Genomic DNA, 17,091 nt, shown 5'->3' with positions numbered 1-17,091 from the left:
AATAAGGGAGAGAGACTTATTGATTAGAAAAGTAAAACAGCTTTAGTACTACCACTAATAATAATAGTAATAATATTAATAAAATGTCATATGTACAAATAAATATATATAAAACCAGCATTGAACCCAGCTCCCCCCGATGGCAATATGTCACTGTCACCCCCGGCTGGGGAGCAGCCCCCGGGGAGAGGGTCCCAGGCTGGACTCAGCCACAGACTGCAACTAGGTTTACTGTCTGCCCTGCTCTGTGTAGTACACAAGCTTAGCAGTGACCTCAGTCTGCACACCAATCCCTGACAGTGACTCTAAACAGGGAGTGTTGTCACTGCTAAAAGCAGGCAGCCTGTGAAAACATGCTGCTAACTTCAGACAAGGCAGTTAATTAGAGGAGCTTTAGCTGTAAAGTTAAATTGTTGAACAGAACCAGCTCTGTTCTACCCCAAACCAGGACACTCATAGGAGTGTGTTGGCTGCCCTGGAGCTAGAGTGGGGAACAAAGCCTGCCAGTGCTGAGAAACAAACCCCAGCATCTCTCAGAAATTTTTTTTTAATGGGCTTACACAGGAAGTTTGATAAAGGGGTAGAAGTATAGGGCAGGTTCTCTGAGAGTTGAGGTCTTTATAGAACCAGAGACCACTGTTTTGTTTGAGGATGGCTTTAATGACATCAACAGAATTAACTACTGCATCCCAAAGACCTTGCCAGTAATCTCTCCTTACTTTCAACACGATACATGCTGCTGAAGCAATGTCTTGAGTCTTGTGTCTTGAAAGAGAATGATGTTACATGTAACTGGTAGGATTTATTTATTTTAAAAAGCTTGAGAAGGAATACTGAGTTTCAGTAGCTCCACAGTCTGACAGACAGACTGACCTTGGCAGTTTCTTTCATTTCTTATTGCTTCCTGATCTAAAATTCAATCTTGGTAGCAGCAGCTAGATAAAACACAAGACTCGTGGAAAATAAAGCAGAAAAGACTAATTCTGAACTTCATTTGCTTTGGTGTGATTAGGCTAGAGAGTGCTCTTAGCATTAAATATTCCTTTAAATTTTCATCTATTCCTTAATTTCAGATATAGTTTAAAGAAGAGAGGAAAACAATGCTGACACAAAACCCTATCTGATTGGAGTGATTACAAGAGCTGTTGTAATACAGTTCAAGAGAACAGTCAACAGGATTTAACAATGGTTGTTTACATAGGAGGAAATTCTAAGAAAGAGGGAAAGATTAACTTAATTTTCTTTTTTGTTTAATTGTACTAACCTGTTTGAACAAGGTGCCTTTGATGTAAACCACATGAGTAGAAGGGACAGTTATGATGTGTCTCAATTACTCTGTCATTTGAGAGCAGTTATTATATTTACTGTCTTTACAGAAAGACTTGTATGTTCACAGAAAAGGATAGGGTATCAGTGATTCATTTTGTGGGATAAGGAAGAAAAATTTCAGAACAAGGAGAATAAAAATATGATTCAATAATTGGTGGCTGAAAAATTTAGACTCTTTTTAATATTGATTTTGAAAGGGAAATAAATGCTAATTGAAAACAAGCTATTTTATATCTGCATAAGAGTATACACTCTTCTTGGAGAACCATAAATTCATACCCTTACTTCATTTTGATTGCTTTTTGTGAGTGTCCTTCAATGACAAACGTAAAATATTCAGAAAGTGACACAGCTGCAGATTATGATATAGTTGTACTTCTGTTGAGTGTTAAAAAAAAAAAAAAAAAAAAAAAAAAAACCACAAACACAAACACCAGCACAAACCAGCACTCTTTGCAGTTTTACCATACTCAGAGAATGAATTTTAAACAAAAAATAGGGATCTGCATCTGAAAAGGCAGGAGGGAGCACTCTAAGTAGGAATGAATCTGTAAGAAAAGTGTCAAAATGATGCAAGAATTCCCTATTTTCAGATGAGGAGAATTTATTCTGTTTGCTTCCTGATGCCAGAAGTAACTTGTGTTTATATATATATATATAGATAGAAGTGTCTCAGATAAAGAGGTCCTTAGTGTGACAGCCCACCATGGTGGCTTTGGAGTCCAATTTGTTCTCCCCATCCCATTTACTAATGGCCTGTCTGCCTTTTCTGGGTTGTGTTTAGTCAGGTAATGGAAGCATGTGAAAGATTACAAAGTTGGGGTACTAACTCCTCTGCCCTATAAGTTCAGAGAGAGGCAGTCTGAGTTTGGGGCATTTTGGAAAAGAGTGACTATTCTGCTTGGCTGGAAGGAGGTTTATAATTCATTGAGCCCAAGTTTATCAAGGCGTGTGTGCCCTGGGCTAAGGCAGGTATTTGGTTCAGCTGAACCTACTCACATGATTTAGCCTGTCTCTTTTCTCCTCTTCAATTGTCTCTGTAAACCAGATTTGCCAAATGGCTTTACCTCTGTTGATGTGATTTTATTTAGTCCTTTTTGCCCACTGTTTGACGTCTTTCTTAACGACAATGGATAGAAGTTTTTGTGTTTCTGTATTCTGAGTCTTCTCTGTTGCAGTAGAATTCAGTCAGTGAAAACCTGAATCTGTAAAATCTCAACTTTGCTGCTAAAAAAAAAATAAGAGTGTAGTCTTTCATACTTTATGGAAGAGAATGGGACTAATGAGCAGTATGGAGGGGGGTACAGCACAGCAGGTGCAGTATTTACTCACACATTTTTTGTAAGAAAAGTGTGAAGTTTGGACAAAAGGTTTTGTAAGCTTACCATTGAATACATATTTCATAGGTTGGTTTGCAAAGGTATAAGATTTAATAAGCAGAGTTTTCTGCTGTTCATTTATAACTGTTTAAATCACATAGATTAGATATGCTTGACCTCTATACCAGAAAATTAAAAATGTAAAGCCTATTTTACATAGCATTTCAATAAAAACATTCTAAAGAGCAACAGAAGAATAAAGGAGAGACTGTGTATGATAGTAAAACATCTTTGATAAAGACATGATGAACTGAAAGGAATGTGCAGAAACCATAATTACCCTGACATTTCTCACTGTTGTTCTTTTAACTGTAATTCAAGTGTTCTTCAGCTGTGTAACTTTCAATACTATACATTATTAGATATTTGTGCTCTGCAGAAGAAACAAAAGGGTAATATAGAAAGGGTCACAGTGAGTTTAATCTCATGCAGGGCATTACATAGGGAGAGCAGTTTCTTGGTGTAATCATTAAGTTGATCAATATCAAACTCCATAGTTGCTCTGGTAAGCTTGCAAAGAGGCTAGCATCACCAACATCTTAAAAATCATTTTATCACCTCCTATATCATGTTTAACTTTATGGGAGACGGGAATAAAATGCTTTCTTCTTCTCTATTTTTTTTTAAGACTCTCAAAGTCTTTCCTGATGTTTTGTTTATGCCTGTATGAGGAAGAGAGGGAGAACTAATGGAACTTGGAAACCTTTTTTTTGTATTCTGTTTATATCCATAATCTCATTCTTATAAGAATTAAGAATTATTTCCCTTAGGAGGGAAAATAAAATATAATTTGCAGAAAGAGATAATACCAGTTTCAGTTTTTGAGTTTCTTCTATTATCAGTTTCTGTGCTGGTGTTTTCTATTAAAGAAATGCAGTAGTATATTTTCTCTGAAGGGATTTCAAAATATCTGCATATAAATTGCTCCACGAACCTCTAATATACATTACCCTTGCAATGCTTTATGCCAGCTCATCTTCACCACAGATCAGTGTTTTCTAATGGCCTTAAAAAAAAGAAAAAAGAAAATATACAGTATGTAGAAAAAACACTGTGACATTTACAAAGTGGGGATGATGTTACGCTATTTGAATTTAGCAAGGGCAGAAGAGTCAGAGTTCTGAGTGCTGTTGATTCATTAGAGATCAGTAAAGATCCTGATCTCAGGTAATGTTTTGTGCAGATGACTACAGAACAGAAAGCTGCTTAACATAATGCCAGAGTACTGTTTCAGTGTGGGCTCTTGTGCTGTTTGCTGATCATTACCAACACAGATACAGGCATTATCCATGCTATGGCATTATAAAAAGAAAAACAAAAACCAAAAACCCAACCAAAGAAACAAACAAACAAAAAAGAACCCATCTCTAGTTTTCTTTCTTGTACAGAAAAAGATGACAAAGAATGAATTGAATTTTTTTTCACAACTCCATGGCAGCCTGAAACACTTGGAGATGTACAGCTTACTCCGTTCATTTCACCAGAGCTGTTCTCATATTTCTAGAGATCATAAGTTAAATGACATGCTAATTGTTTCTCAGCTCTTTTTTTGGTACCAGCAAGTGGTTTTGACATGGATTATCTTTGCCAATTGCGATTAGAAAGCTACCAGCAAACTTAACAGATAAGAAACAGATTTTAAGGATAAATGTTTCTCATTTAAGCTTTAGAGCACTTCATTGATTTGTAGTTTTAAAGATTTGGAGTATTTAATGGTTATGATGTTTATTTTTAGCTAGTGAAATTTATACAAATGCATTTAGTGTTTTTAAATTACACTGCTTTACCGTGTAATCTATTCACGGATGCATGTTTTGTTGCATGCCTTATGTTGTGTCAGTTAAGTTTTGGGAGAAGAGACCTAGGAGACTTACTCTGAGCAACTCAGTCTTTTGATACTAACAAGAATAACGCTGAATGAATTCTTTTGTGGCTCAGTCAGTGAAACACTTTTAATTCTTCCCTGACTGAACCTTGTGCCTTGAGCTGCTTTTCAAACCAAATCATCAGAAAGCACTTTGTCTTGCATGCCCACTGTTTGGAGCTTCTAATAAAATGACTCCTTTCTTTGACAGTTTTATTTGTAGCATAGGAAGGTTATCTGCACACCAATTTTTTTCCTCCTGTGAAAATCAATTTGTGTCTACATAAAAGTCCCTGCATGTTATGAAATTGTTATAAAACTAAACTTTGCATTAAGAAATGTCACCGTTGAGACTGATTCATGCCCTCTCCCCCAGTTTTTTATAGCTCTTCTTAAATTTACAGTCACATTTTTTTTCCTCAGCTCTGTCCAGAGAAGTCTGGCTTCAGTATCTTCTGTCTTAAAACTTATCCATTATACTTATATTAGGTGGTGGTAGCAGCACTGCCCATAGCAGTGGACTTGCTGCCTCCTTTGACCTGAATGAACTGTTGAGCTGGTGATTTACTCACAGAGCCCATTCCTCTTCTCTGCTGGATCTGCATATGGGATTGCTCAGTTGTTATGGATAGTTCCTTGCTAGGTGTTTTGGGATGAGGCTGGCACAATCATGGTCACTTTGTGTAGTTATTTAGTGGCTACTAAATACAAATTACCTACTGACTTTTAGGTAATTGTGAGCAAGCCTGGGTAAAGGGATTCTCTCTAGGCTTTTTTCAGTCCCACCAGATGATTAGTCTATAAACAGTCTGGCACAAATGTATTTCTCTTTTTAATAAAAATAGAAACATAAAATGTTTTCTGGTCATTATTTTATTAGGTATAAATTTCATGTTCTGTGTTTTCTCTAAGGAGAAAATTTAGCTGTTCAGGTTTTTACTACATTAAATGGAGAAATGGGATGGTAGTACAGTATGCAGCTGTTTTGGATGTCCCCACTTTTTTTCTACTTTCTGATAAGCACACATGCAGTAGAGAAAAAAAGACATCACTTTTTGCACAGCATGTTGCCATGGTTAAAGTGGTTTTTAGTTTTTCAGATAAAACTGCTACAGAAACTACATACGTAAAGCATACAATTTCAATAATGAAACTTGTTTTGTCTTAGATCTTGGAAACTTGATTTAAGGAAAAAGTTTGGTAGTATCAGTTCTTATTCATTGCATATGGATTCACTTAGAAGCTGGAATCTAAATTATGATTAAATCAGCCAACCTCCTAATTAAGCATTACAGATGTGTAGTGGAGTATATCAGTATATTTCTGGAATGGAAAAAAAAGGGACAGAGATTTATCCAAGTATTTAATGATTTTTTTTTTCTTGTTTTTAAATAAGAAAAGATAGAAGATCCATGAACTTAGGAAAATGTAGGAATGTATTGCAAGAGAAGAGTTTCAAATCAGCCCCTGCTATTGATCTGTTATTGTTTGTGTAGAGAGATATGCTGCTAAAAACCTTTGCATTTGTGCACGTCCCAGGTGAAATTCTTGCAGTACCCGACAAGAAGGAAATAGATTTCTTCATGGAAACAATTTTTTTAACATCAGAAAATAGTGAACTGAGAAATAAAGGCTGCAATTCTGCAAAATTCTTACCATAACGGATAATTTTCACATAGAATCATTTCAACTGGAAAAGACCTTTAAGACATTATAGTTTCTAAGGCAGTAAACAGGATTGACTCAGCTAAATTGCATGTTGTTTATGTGCAGTTTTTGCACTAATATTTCAGCATTTGAAATAGAGTAAAATGTATCTTTGTATACACATATATTTAAAGTTTCTGTCACGGCACTGTTGCCTCCATAATTTTATCCTAGAATTTTATCCTAGAAGTTTGAAGATGTTGTAGCTAAGTGTATGTTCTCAGAAAATCTTAACAAATCCATTTCACTTAGGATGTTGATAGTGAAATCACCAGTTTTTTGTTTGTTTATTTGTTTGTTTTTGTATTTTGGTTTGTTTATGGGTTTGTGTTTGTTGAGGGCCTTGGGTGTGGGCAGTGGGGGGAGCGGTGCACAGGGTTCTTGGTCAGGGAAGTTGAGGTGAAGAAATTTCCTTAGGACTTTTTCAACAGAAATCAATTCTAAATAGTGAACGAGACAATGATGGTATCCTGCTTAACGTGTTAGTCCAGAAATTTGGCAGCTTCAGGACTAGTTTGGAGATTATTAAATAGGTGGATCAGTATGAACCATTATATTTTCTGAAAGTGTGTATGTCCTTCTTTCTAATATACTGCAGGGTTTTTTTTATACTAGGGTTTTTGAGAATGCTGGACAGTCAATTGCCTTTCCCTTGGCACAGCACCAAACCCAGATACCTTTTTTTGTCATTGTTGGCTTCATGATGATTTATTGGTGTGCCTCTTCCAGGGAAATAATTGTCAAGCTACTTGTTTTTGAAATGACCTTTCTGGACAAGGATAAACATAGTGCTCTTTTAAAGGTGTCTTTCTAGAAACTGCAAAAACACTTATTTAGACACTGATATGCCTTAGCTTTGGAGTTTAGTATATCCTTGAGAGCCTTGGCCACCTCATTTGGAATTTGAAAAGTGAATGCAATTCATGTGATACCAAACTGTGAAACAAATAAAAGTTTCAAGTCAGGAAAAATGTGTTGAGATCTAAAGATGTACTTCATTGGAGAGGGTGTAGTGTAGTGTTTCAAAGTCAGTCAAGGTCCAACAGATGTTTTGTTGCATGTTATATAAATCTTTCTTGTTTAAATGTAATCATCTGCAGGGCTTTCAGTTGTCTACTAGGGAATAATCACAAAGAATAGAAGATTTGTACCTGCTGTATTAACAGGAACTACATATTTTGCCTATGGGCTTCCATGAGAAACATCTCACAAAATTACGATGGTGCCAGATGTCCAAATAAGACCCATAGCAGAGAGTTCATAATGACAGCAGAAGCTGACTGTGGAGACTGAGACCAGATTCAAAGCTGGAAAGGTCATGCTGGTGTATGAAATGTAAAGTGGGGATCATATGCCCTATGCAGAGACACAGTGCATGCAGTTTCCACTAGTGTATCTGGAAGGGTAATGTAGAGAATGGACCTCAGCACTTTGTTCAAAGCCTGGCTCCCCTTTGTGGTACCTGTCGTGTCTCTGCTCTGTCTTTGGGGCAGGGACCTTTTATTCCATTGTGGTGGGTTAAGTGATGCTGCCTGTTGAATCTCTGTTCTGTATACTAGTGTAGAACACAGTCCCTAAATGAATATAACTGCTGATTACGTGAACAGTGATCAGACTTTCCATTAAATGTGTCACAGGTAAAGCTTAAAATCATTTATGTTCTGATACGTGTGTTCACATATACAATGAACTTTGAAATACAATCTCAATGCTTTTTATTTTCAAAGTTTTTATACAAATATTTTTGTTGTGCTATAGCAGGAGGAAATTTTTACTGTATTAGTGTGCCTCTTAGCTGCAGGATCAGAATTCAACTGATATAGTCACGTTTAGAATCTAAAGTAAATATTGTTCAGTATGGGTAGGTTATTGTCTGTCTAACTTTGTGATTAAAAACTCAAGGAGCTGAGTGGCACAGGTCTTGCATTTTAATTAAAGAGTTCAGGCATTCCTTGCCACTTAAACACAGAAAGTCAGAACATCTTTGGGTTTTTGTTCTTTGGTAATATATATGTGTGCTGCCTGAAACTTTGATTACCTCATTCCTTTGTAGTCATGAGACACAGACAACCTGTTGGGATCATCCTAAAATGACTGATCTATTCCAGTCCTTGGGTGAGTGCATTTCTTAAAATAAACCGTTCTGTGATGTTCATTCCATGAGTAAAAGCTGCCTTTGTGTGCTGACCACGTCAGAGTTGCCACAAACTGTGTAAGAGAGCATTTCCCACTTTGCGATGAGACAATTTGCATGCTACCTCCTGCCTAGATTACATCATGTGTGTTGCCTTGCAGCAATATTCTGAGCGATATGCTCTGACTGTGCTTTAATGTGGTATGTTCTTTATTTCTTTTAAAACCACGAAGGATTATCCAATGATGCAGACTATCTGCGTCTTTAAAGCAGGATGCTGCTCTGCAGGGAACTAATTTTTGTAGTAAATCAGAGCAGCTCTGCTTTCACTAAAGGCTAAACTGTATTACGGTGCAACTAGTTCAGTGTGTACCGTTAACATCTACATTTACTGTGAAATCTCCCTTTCTAAGGAGCAAAAGAGTAAAATACTGTTAAATGAGGGAAAATGCTACTATACCCATGTTTCTGAAACAGTGCTTATGAGCCTCTGACTGTCCTTTTTGAAGCACTGTTTACAAAGTCATGGCATGGAAATTATAGCTTTAAAAACCTTTTTTTCTCTGTTACTGGGACCTTTGCTGGCTCTGGGTTTTTTTTGTTTTTGTTTTTTTTTGTTTTTTTTTCTGACAGAGTTGTATATTATTCAAGAAACGCAGTGTATTTCGGCACTTGTCTAGTAACTACTTAACTGCATAATGTGTATATAAAAGTCTGGTTTTTATATGTATGTGTGAGTCAGGTTTTCTGGTGTTCCAGTCTCTGAAGGCCCTGAACTGTTGAAGTTGGGAGGCTTTCCCTGCAGATGGATTGGACTGAGGTCCCAACATCTCGGTTTATTTGTTCTGAGATATACTACTAATTCATTGCAGAGAAGAGAAGGCATATCAGACTCCTCCCAGAATGTGAAAATTTGTATGTAAAGGGAAATTACAGACTCTATTTTTAGGGCTCCTCATATTTCTGTTCTGCTTTTTCAGCTGACTTGAACAACGTACGCTTCTCTGCCTACCGTACGGCCATCAAAATCCGAAGACTGCAGAAAGCACTGTGCTGTGAGTTTGGCCTTTGAGACAAATTGTTTCTCTACAATGTTTGGGGAAGGAAGGGTCAGCTTAAGTCTAACAACATTAATGTTTGTCAAGGGACCACATACATCCTTGACAGATAGTCAATCAACAGGATGGCAGGAGGAATTACCAATAGTAAGCACCATAATTAAGTAAAATAAAATAATGAAAAAAGGGGTACAGCAAGTAGGTTGAAGTGGTATGCCCACTAAGACTACTTTGAGATGTGATAGGAAAATATTTGACCTCTTGATTATTGCACACTGTTCCTGATAGAGGCTGATACAAACCAGTGAGAAATGAGTACTAAAATCCTGACCTTTGACAAAAACTCAGGCGTTTAATTATATTATAGAGGGTTCTCTTCCTCTTTTTACAAGTATTTGCTGGTGCTAGATACAACTTCAAAAATATGCCTTTGTCTCAAAGAGAATTTCTTGCTTTTTGAGTTCCAGTTAAAGACCAGTTCAGGATGCTCAAAGTGTGAGGGGAAACTATACAGATCTGTATAGCTGTTTATAAGTAGTTGGTATTGCTGTACATTTTAATCACAAAAAGCTCATAAGACCAAACAAACTGCTATTATTAGCAGTAATAGTATGTATAGATATGTTGGGGTTGTGGGGAAGGGTCTTACATTTAGACAGGAAATAACATTGCGTTTAATATGCACATTGAATATTCTGCCCAGACTTGTGTTGGCAATTCTCTGTTCTTAAGCAGTCTAATAATTCATCCACAGTCCACTCTGAAAAGAACATAGATTTTGTCAGTCGGAAAGGATAGGTGTCTACTGAGTAGGCTCAGCTGTCTAAATGATTTCATTTCCATAGTTCATGTTTGTATCTCCAGTTTTCTGTTATATATCTGCTAGGTATTTAAAAAAGCTTTTCATGTTATATCACAATAATGGTTTAACACAGTAGCAAGTTGCATGACTACTATGTTCAAAGTTTAGCAGTTCTTGCCTGAGTCTCCTGTGCAAAACAAACTCAGAGAACTCTTTGGAGTCTTCCTGCCACTAGTATTTCTGCATTGCCCTTGAGAATCAGGATGAGAAAAAAAAAAAAGATGGTACTTTCTTGGGGGAGCTGAGCTAGCTTGTTACTGCTCAATGTTTATTTTAGAGAAATGGGATTGAACTAATAGTCTAACATAATACAGAAATGGTTTACAGTATAAAGAGCGGCAAGACATGAAGACAAGGAAGATAATTGAAAGGGCAACAAGCTTAGAAGGAAGTGAGATTTTGTGAGAAAGCAGAAAGATGTGTGGAAGAAACTAGCTGAAACATACAGGTGGGGAGATTAAGGTGTACAAAAAGGAGTGCCAAAAAATTTTACTGTAGAGATGGTGAAAATATGAATTTTAAAAATTATTAGAACTACGAATGAAAATGAAGAAGAAAGTATGTAAAAAAACACATCTACTGGAAAGAAAATAGGGTGAAGCAGGAAAGAGAAAAGGGATGTGGATAATTTTGGAAGGAGAATTTTGGCGTTGTGGATGTGTGTGAAGGTCACAGATCTTTGCCATTTCGAAAAGTCTTGGCAACAGCTGGTGTAAAAATGTTGTACAGCATTACTTTCATAGTTGAATTCAGGACTCCTTGCTGTGGAAGGAGTTTTCAGCCCTGAAGGATGTCTAGTACTGCAGTCTGAGTAGGAACACAAGGACAAGGCCATCCTAAAGATGCAAGCAAGGAAGGAGTTGCACAATGTAGGGTCCCTTCCCACCCTCCAGGTGGTTAGTTTTCCTTCAAGCCTAGAAGAGAGCAGTCTGATCTTGGTGGTAGATTCTTGGCTGGGCTTGAGATATGTATTACACCAGATGAAGCTGTGACTGGAATGGTAGCTAGCTATGCCAGAAAGCTGGAGTGCATCTGTGTGGCAGCACAGGCTCACCACTCCTTCGTGTGCCGTGCTGGCTTCTCACAGAATTTCAAATCAAGTTCGAGATCTTGAGTTCAAGATCTTACCTTTAGGAAAAATCAGAAGCCATCCTTTAAAAGATTGTCTGATAGTATTGAAAGAAAAACTGTATTGCTTTGGCATAGCCTAGAGCTTCTCTGTGCAAGAGATATGGTCCCACCAAAGGCTCTAGATTCATCTCCCAGCAAGACTAAAGCACATCATGAGCTTTCTGCTTATCAGTGAGCAGCGTTTAAAGTATGTATCAACATTTACCTACAAACCAAAAGCAAAGCAAGAAGCCAGAAAGCAAAGTAAAATTCTTCTTGTGTGTGCTGTTCCCCAGGGGAAAGTCAAAAACCTGACAGTGCATGATGGATGCTAATCACGCTACCTATTTGTGACAGGCATACAGTCTGTCTAGTGACCTGTATAGAATGAGCTTCACTTTCATTACTTCTAATAAGCTTCTTCTGAGGAAGAACATACTCTTCCTGCTCTTGCTTTTACTGCAAAATACATCAATTTCTGTAATAACTGCAATGGTTAGCTCTCCTCATTCACAGATTTCAGAAGTGCTCTCCTATCAAGGTGAGCATTGTCTCAGTTTCAAGGGAGGGATGTGAAAGGAGTAAGAAGAGAATATTCCCATTTGAAAGAGCCAGGACTAAAATGGATCAAATCTACTTCATTATTTATGAAGCTGTTTGCTTGCTCTATCTGTCTGCCTCATGGGAGGAAGCAACAGCCAAAAAACTCTGTCTTTTATTACATACATGTATTTGGCTAAGAAAGACGTTGCAGAATATCCACAAAGCTACATGCTTCAAGAATTTTCTCTCTCTGAACAGGAGCTTGTTATGATTTGGCACAATTTTGAGACCACCTTCACCTTAATCACTGCTGTTTCTTTTGTCATTGTTTGCTTAGCTGATTATTTCTTGCCAGGGAACAGGTCAAATTCCCTCATACTGTGATAATTCTCAGCCTGATTCCATCCCATGAATGGCTTGTGAGATCACCAAAATGCAGCATGTGCTAGCAGCTCCTCTTTGAAGAAGGGGAGGGTGGTTAAGCCCTGTCTAGAAATTTTTCCTGACTTGTATTTGTTGGTTGTTTTGTTTTAATGTAAGGAAAGGATCACCTTCTGTGCCCATGCCATTCATTCTCTGGTCTGAGTTACTTTAGTCTTCCATTGTATTTCCTGTAATTTTAACCATGGGTAGTTTTTAAAGGTGTTCAGATACAGAATGCTTCAGAAAAGCTTATGTGCTAAGGAAAAAATAAAAAAAAAAAAGTCGTCAGAACAAATCCTAGAAAATGAGATCATTGTAAACTGTAAAGCGTGACAGATCTCTGTCACAGCCACAGTGTGCCTATAACTGCAAAGGCTTTTTTGGTGAGAACTCCAAGGACACCGCTGGAGCAGGATGCTTAAACTCACTTGCACCTAATCGATTTTGACTTTGCAGTGAGGACTGGTAGGTAACACAGTATTGGTGCTACACAAGCAGGTTCAAGAGCATGTAATTTGAGAACTGTACTTTGGAAAACTTAGGTGATGTCAAGTCTCTCTTCTGAGCCTTTGGTCTTGCTAAGTGTCAAAAATTCATGGTTCTGGAGAAGTTATTCCAGCTCATACCCTCCACCCTCCTTTAGAAGCAGCAAAGTAGAGTCATGTTTAATCTTGTTCTGTTTTTTTAGAAGGTAGATTCCTGCAGAGACTAGTATGTGTGTAGGTATGTACATGTATTTATTTTGAAGGAAGCTGAGAAAGGTTGCAGGTTGGGAAAAAACAAATTCTTAGCTTCTCTGTTTGAGATTGTGGGGCAGATGTACCCAGAGCACTTTCCCACTGTAGCAGAAGAAGAATGGGGCTGGAGAGAGTATCCTGTGTTGCAGCTGTACTGGGCAGTTATACAGCACCAGTCCCTGATTATCATATTTTATTCTCATGCAACATAGTTTAGTTAATTTTCAAGAAATTATGTTGCCCCAGATACTGAAGTGTAGTACTGGAAGGGAAAAAGGGAACGAACCCACCACATATATTCAGAATTCTGTCACTGAGCTCTTCTATGTGATTTAAAATTTAAGAATGCTAATAAGAATATCAACTGCACAAGGCTAAGGAGCAAACATTAAGGCGCACCAGACTAAAACGAAGCACCATGTTGACTTCCCTCAGCCATGCAGTCTTTTGCAGGAGCTGCTGTCATTCACAGGGTCTTTCTGACACAAAAGTTCTCTAGCAATGCCTGCCTATTTTCTCTGGGGTTACAGCAGCCTCAGATGTGCCATTAGCAGCTGCCTGTCATTACTTGCTCCTGAGTCAGTCACTCACAGCTGCCTGAACCGTGCTGAATGACGTGCTTTCTGTTCATAGTTTTCCTTTGGGAAAATCTCCTCACTGCAGAAAGGAAAAAATTTACCATTGTGTCCATTTGTTGGTTAACAGCAGGACTGGTTGTTGAGTACATTTGAGCAGATGTAGAATGGTCCTGCAAAAAGGCACTAAAAGCTGTCTACGGTAGGCTTCCTGCCAGCAAAGGCATGCGAGTCTTACGTTAGCTTTTACCCATCTGTATAAAAACAGCTTATTTTAAAACTTTCAAAAATGGAAATGTAATGAGAAAATAACCCCTCTTTACCTTAGCCCAATCCAGGGGCTCTGCCAGTGGGTAGACTTTACCATAACAACATAACTTCCTGTACCCAGAGTTCATTCAGCCAGGTGAGTGCTGAAGTAAGCAGAGATGGAATTTCTTCTGGTTATTCTCCACAAATGGTGTCATCCAAAAGTGCAAGTTTTGCTTCATTTCCATTAGTACAGCAGCAGAGTTTCCTTTTAATATGAAAATACTGAAAGCACCTCTCCCAATTCCCTTTAGAATCTTCTGGCAGAATTTGAGAACATGAATTTGAGAACTTAATGTCTGCAGACCAAAGCATGAAGTTAGCAGGCTTACTCTAATAGCTGATGAATTGCTGTTTTCAGTGCAGGGATGGTTCTATTAAGCCAAGCCCAAAGGGTACAACTTTCTGGCATTCTGGCATTTCATGTTTTCATTAGTTGAAATCATTTTGAGCTTTATTTTTCCCCCCCTGTAGGACATGAAGGAAGACCATGAAAAGTAGCCATCTCTTCTGAGTGCAATACTTATGTGATTGGATCACATTACAGTTTTTCACATGGCTTCACCCCCTCCCTTTCACCCCTCAGAAGAATAGTCTGTTGTGTTGTGATGTGAGAGGGGGTTGGTTTTGTTTTGTTTTTAAAGATGCCTGTGAGCCTTTTCCAGTGTATGACATATTTTCCAGCTACTATAGCAGATGCCCATGGCAGGGAGGTTGGATTAGATGATCTCTAGGGTCCCTTCCAACCTAAGCCATTCTAAGATTCTATGATTATGATGCAGTTTACTGCCTAATACTTCAGCTACCTCAGGTCAAACTAGTGGAAAGGTGTTTTGCTGCAATTAGCAGTCTGCCTGTTTGGTAAATGCATGGCTGACATTTGTTTGCAAGTCCAAGATGATGTTAAAAAAAAAAAAAAGAATAAAAGAAAATAAAAAACAAGCAAATGTAAAACCCCTGTAAGTCTGATCCTGTAGAGTAGAATGTACCAGTATCATTGAAGGAGAGGAAGAGCAAGGACTGTGTGGTAGTTTCTTATTTTATAGTGATGTGAGGAAAGGTAGGTCAGGGAGAAGGGATTGGGAATTTAACCTTCCTTTGACCCATAACCTGACTTTTGGTGGGTAATTGTTGAGTTCTTGACAGAATTGCTCTTAGTGAGTTGTTAGTGTTGTCTTGCTCCTTGTTTTTTTCTGCTGTACTGATTTTCCAGCCCAAGCTAGACTTACCTGAGTTGCACAAACTGCCCATCTGGGGTCCTTATTTAACATTATCAGTGCAGAGCAATTGACAGCATGTCTGAGATTCTCATGTTTCAGTTCCTTTGAGAGATGACATTTATAGTGTAAATGTGTTACTGGTTCTCCAGAAATAGCTCTGTATGAGCTTGGAAAAGACTTCAACTCCATATTGCACACACTGTGGCAGGCATACTAATATATTGTTCCACTTGGTTTTGCAAAAAGAATTAGAAGGTCTCATTGACAGCTTTTTGTTTTCACCAAGAAAAACCCACATTTTCACAATCATGTTTTGGGAGCAAAATCCTTTTCACCTATAGGATATCTGTAGCTGCTTATAGAAAGAATCCTGTAATAAAGGAAATGAAAATATTTTTCATGAAAGCATATTATTTAGTGTTCTGGAAGACTACAATAAATAATTTCTCTGTGTCCCTCTCCCTGCTTTCTTTCTAGCCCTGATTTAGCAAATGCTGTTCAGTTATCAGGCCTCACTCCATTCCTACTGCATTTGAGAAAACATTACTACCTAAGAATTTGCTTTGCTTTATATCTAATTGAAAGTTATAGTCATTTAATGGGATTCTGCTTTATGGTAAATATGAAGAATCCTCTAAGCATAATGGAGTCCCAGTATGTGTATATCTGAAATTAGGATCATCTAATTACACAGACTACTTCATAGGCTTTTTAAATGTTCTTCTGAGCTGTGCAGGGTCATTATGGTGTTCTTGTTGATTCTGGTTTTTTAAATCTATGGTACCAAAATACTGTCGACTTTTCACGGAGAACAATTTTTCATTATGATGTTACTAAATAAAAGCTACTTCTTGGCTAATTGCAATGTTTGCTATGGTATGCACATGAACAAGTATTGTGAATGTCATGCTCAGGCATCTGTGCTCACACCTTTTCTCTCTATTTTTATTTTTAATCACCTTTTGATAACAGTGGACCTGTTGGACCTGAACACAACAAGTGAAGTTTTTAAACAGCACAAATTGAGTCAAAATGACCAACTTATTGGTGTCCAGGATGTGATCAGCTGTCTCACTACCATCTACAGTGGACTTGAGGAGAAACACAAGGATATGGTGAATGTTCCTCTCTGTGTAGACATGTGTCTTAACTGGCTACTCAATGTATATGATAGGTAAGTAACAAGTCTTTATTCACAGTGTGTACCCCAGGAAATTAGTGTTAACAAAGCATAAGCCATGGAGACAGAACTGGGAAGTTTTTAAATAAACTTGTGAGTTTCTTTAAATTCACACCAGCTCTTTCCAGTGAGAGCACTGAATATGAGGACATGAAATAGTCCACTGCAGCAGCCCCTACTGGTTTTGGGCAGTTCTTTCTGAGCCCCCAGACAGTGCTTTCTTCTGCTGAGTGTCAAACTCTGACCCCTTTGCCCTGCCTTGCATTATGTCAGCCTTCATGACTTACAGTCAGTTTTGTTTTGTTTAGTTGTGCTTCTGAGTTATGAGTTTGTTGCACATTTTTGTTGGTGGTGGTCACTATTATCGCCTCCCTTCTGTAGTAAAATCTGGGAAAAGACTTGGTTTCCATCAGGTCCTTCATTCCCTATGATGTTTCTCCTTATATTGCTAGAGCAAAGGCATTTCAGGACTCCTCTGGAGCTGAATACATGGGGTTGTTGCTTCAGTGTGTCTAACTGAATATGTCCTTTAGTTCAGCATTACAAATCAGAATTTATAAGCTACATGAGGCTGGTTATCAGATTTCTTTCCCTCTTCCCCACGTGAAGATGGAAAGAGCAAAAGTATTTCTCAAATAATGTTAGAAATTCTTAGGCTTTG

The 17,091-nt window shown here is 37.9% G+C and overlaps 1 protein-coding gene across 1 annotated transcript in view; it reads left to right on the top strand.

Annotated features, from left to right (window-relative positions):
* Positions 1–17,091, top strand: part of LOC103773417 (utrophin-like) — a gene marked incomplete at its 5' end in the record, with an annotated part of 260,165 nt that overhangs the window by 190,647 nt on the left and 52,427 nt on the right. Inside the window, 3 exon segments of the mRNA XM_008940784.1 lie at positions 8,333–8,394; positions 9,394–9,468; positions 16,223–16,424. Of these exon segments, the coding sequence (XP_008939032.1) occupies positions 8,333–8,394; positions 9,394–9,468; positions 16,223–16,424 (339 nt within the window).

The sequence above is a fragment of the Merops nubicus genome, unplaced genomic scaffold (genome assembly GCF_000691845.1).
Source record: "Merops nubicus isolate BGI_N331 unplaced genomic scaffold, ASM69184v1 scaffold875, whole genome shotgun sequence".
Lineage (NCBI taxonomy): Eukaryota > Metazoa > Chordata > Aves > Coraciiformes > Meropidae > Merops > Merops nubicus.
Note: the sequence above shows the minus strand (reverse complement) of the source record. Positions and strands in the feature narration are given on the sequence as shown.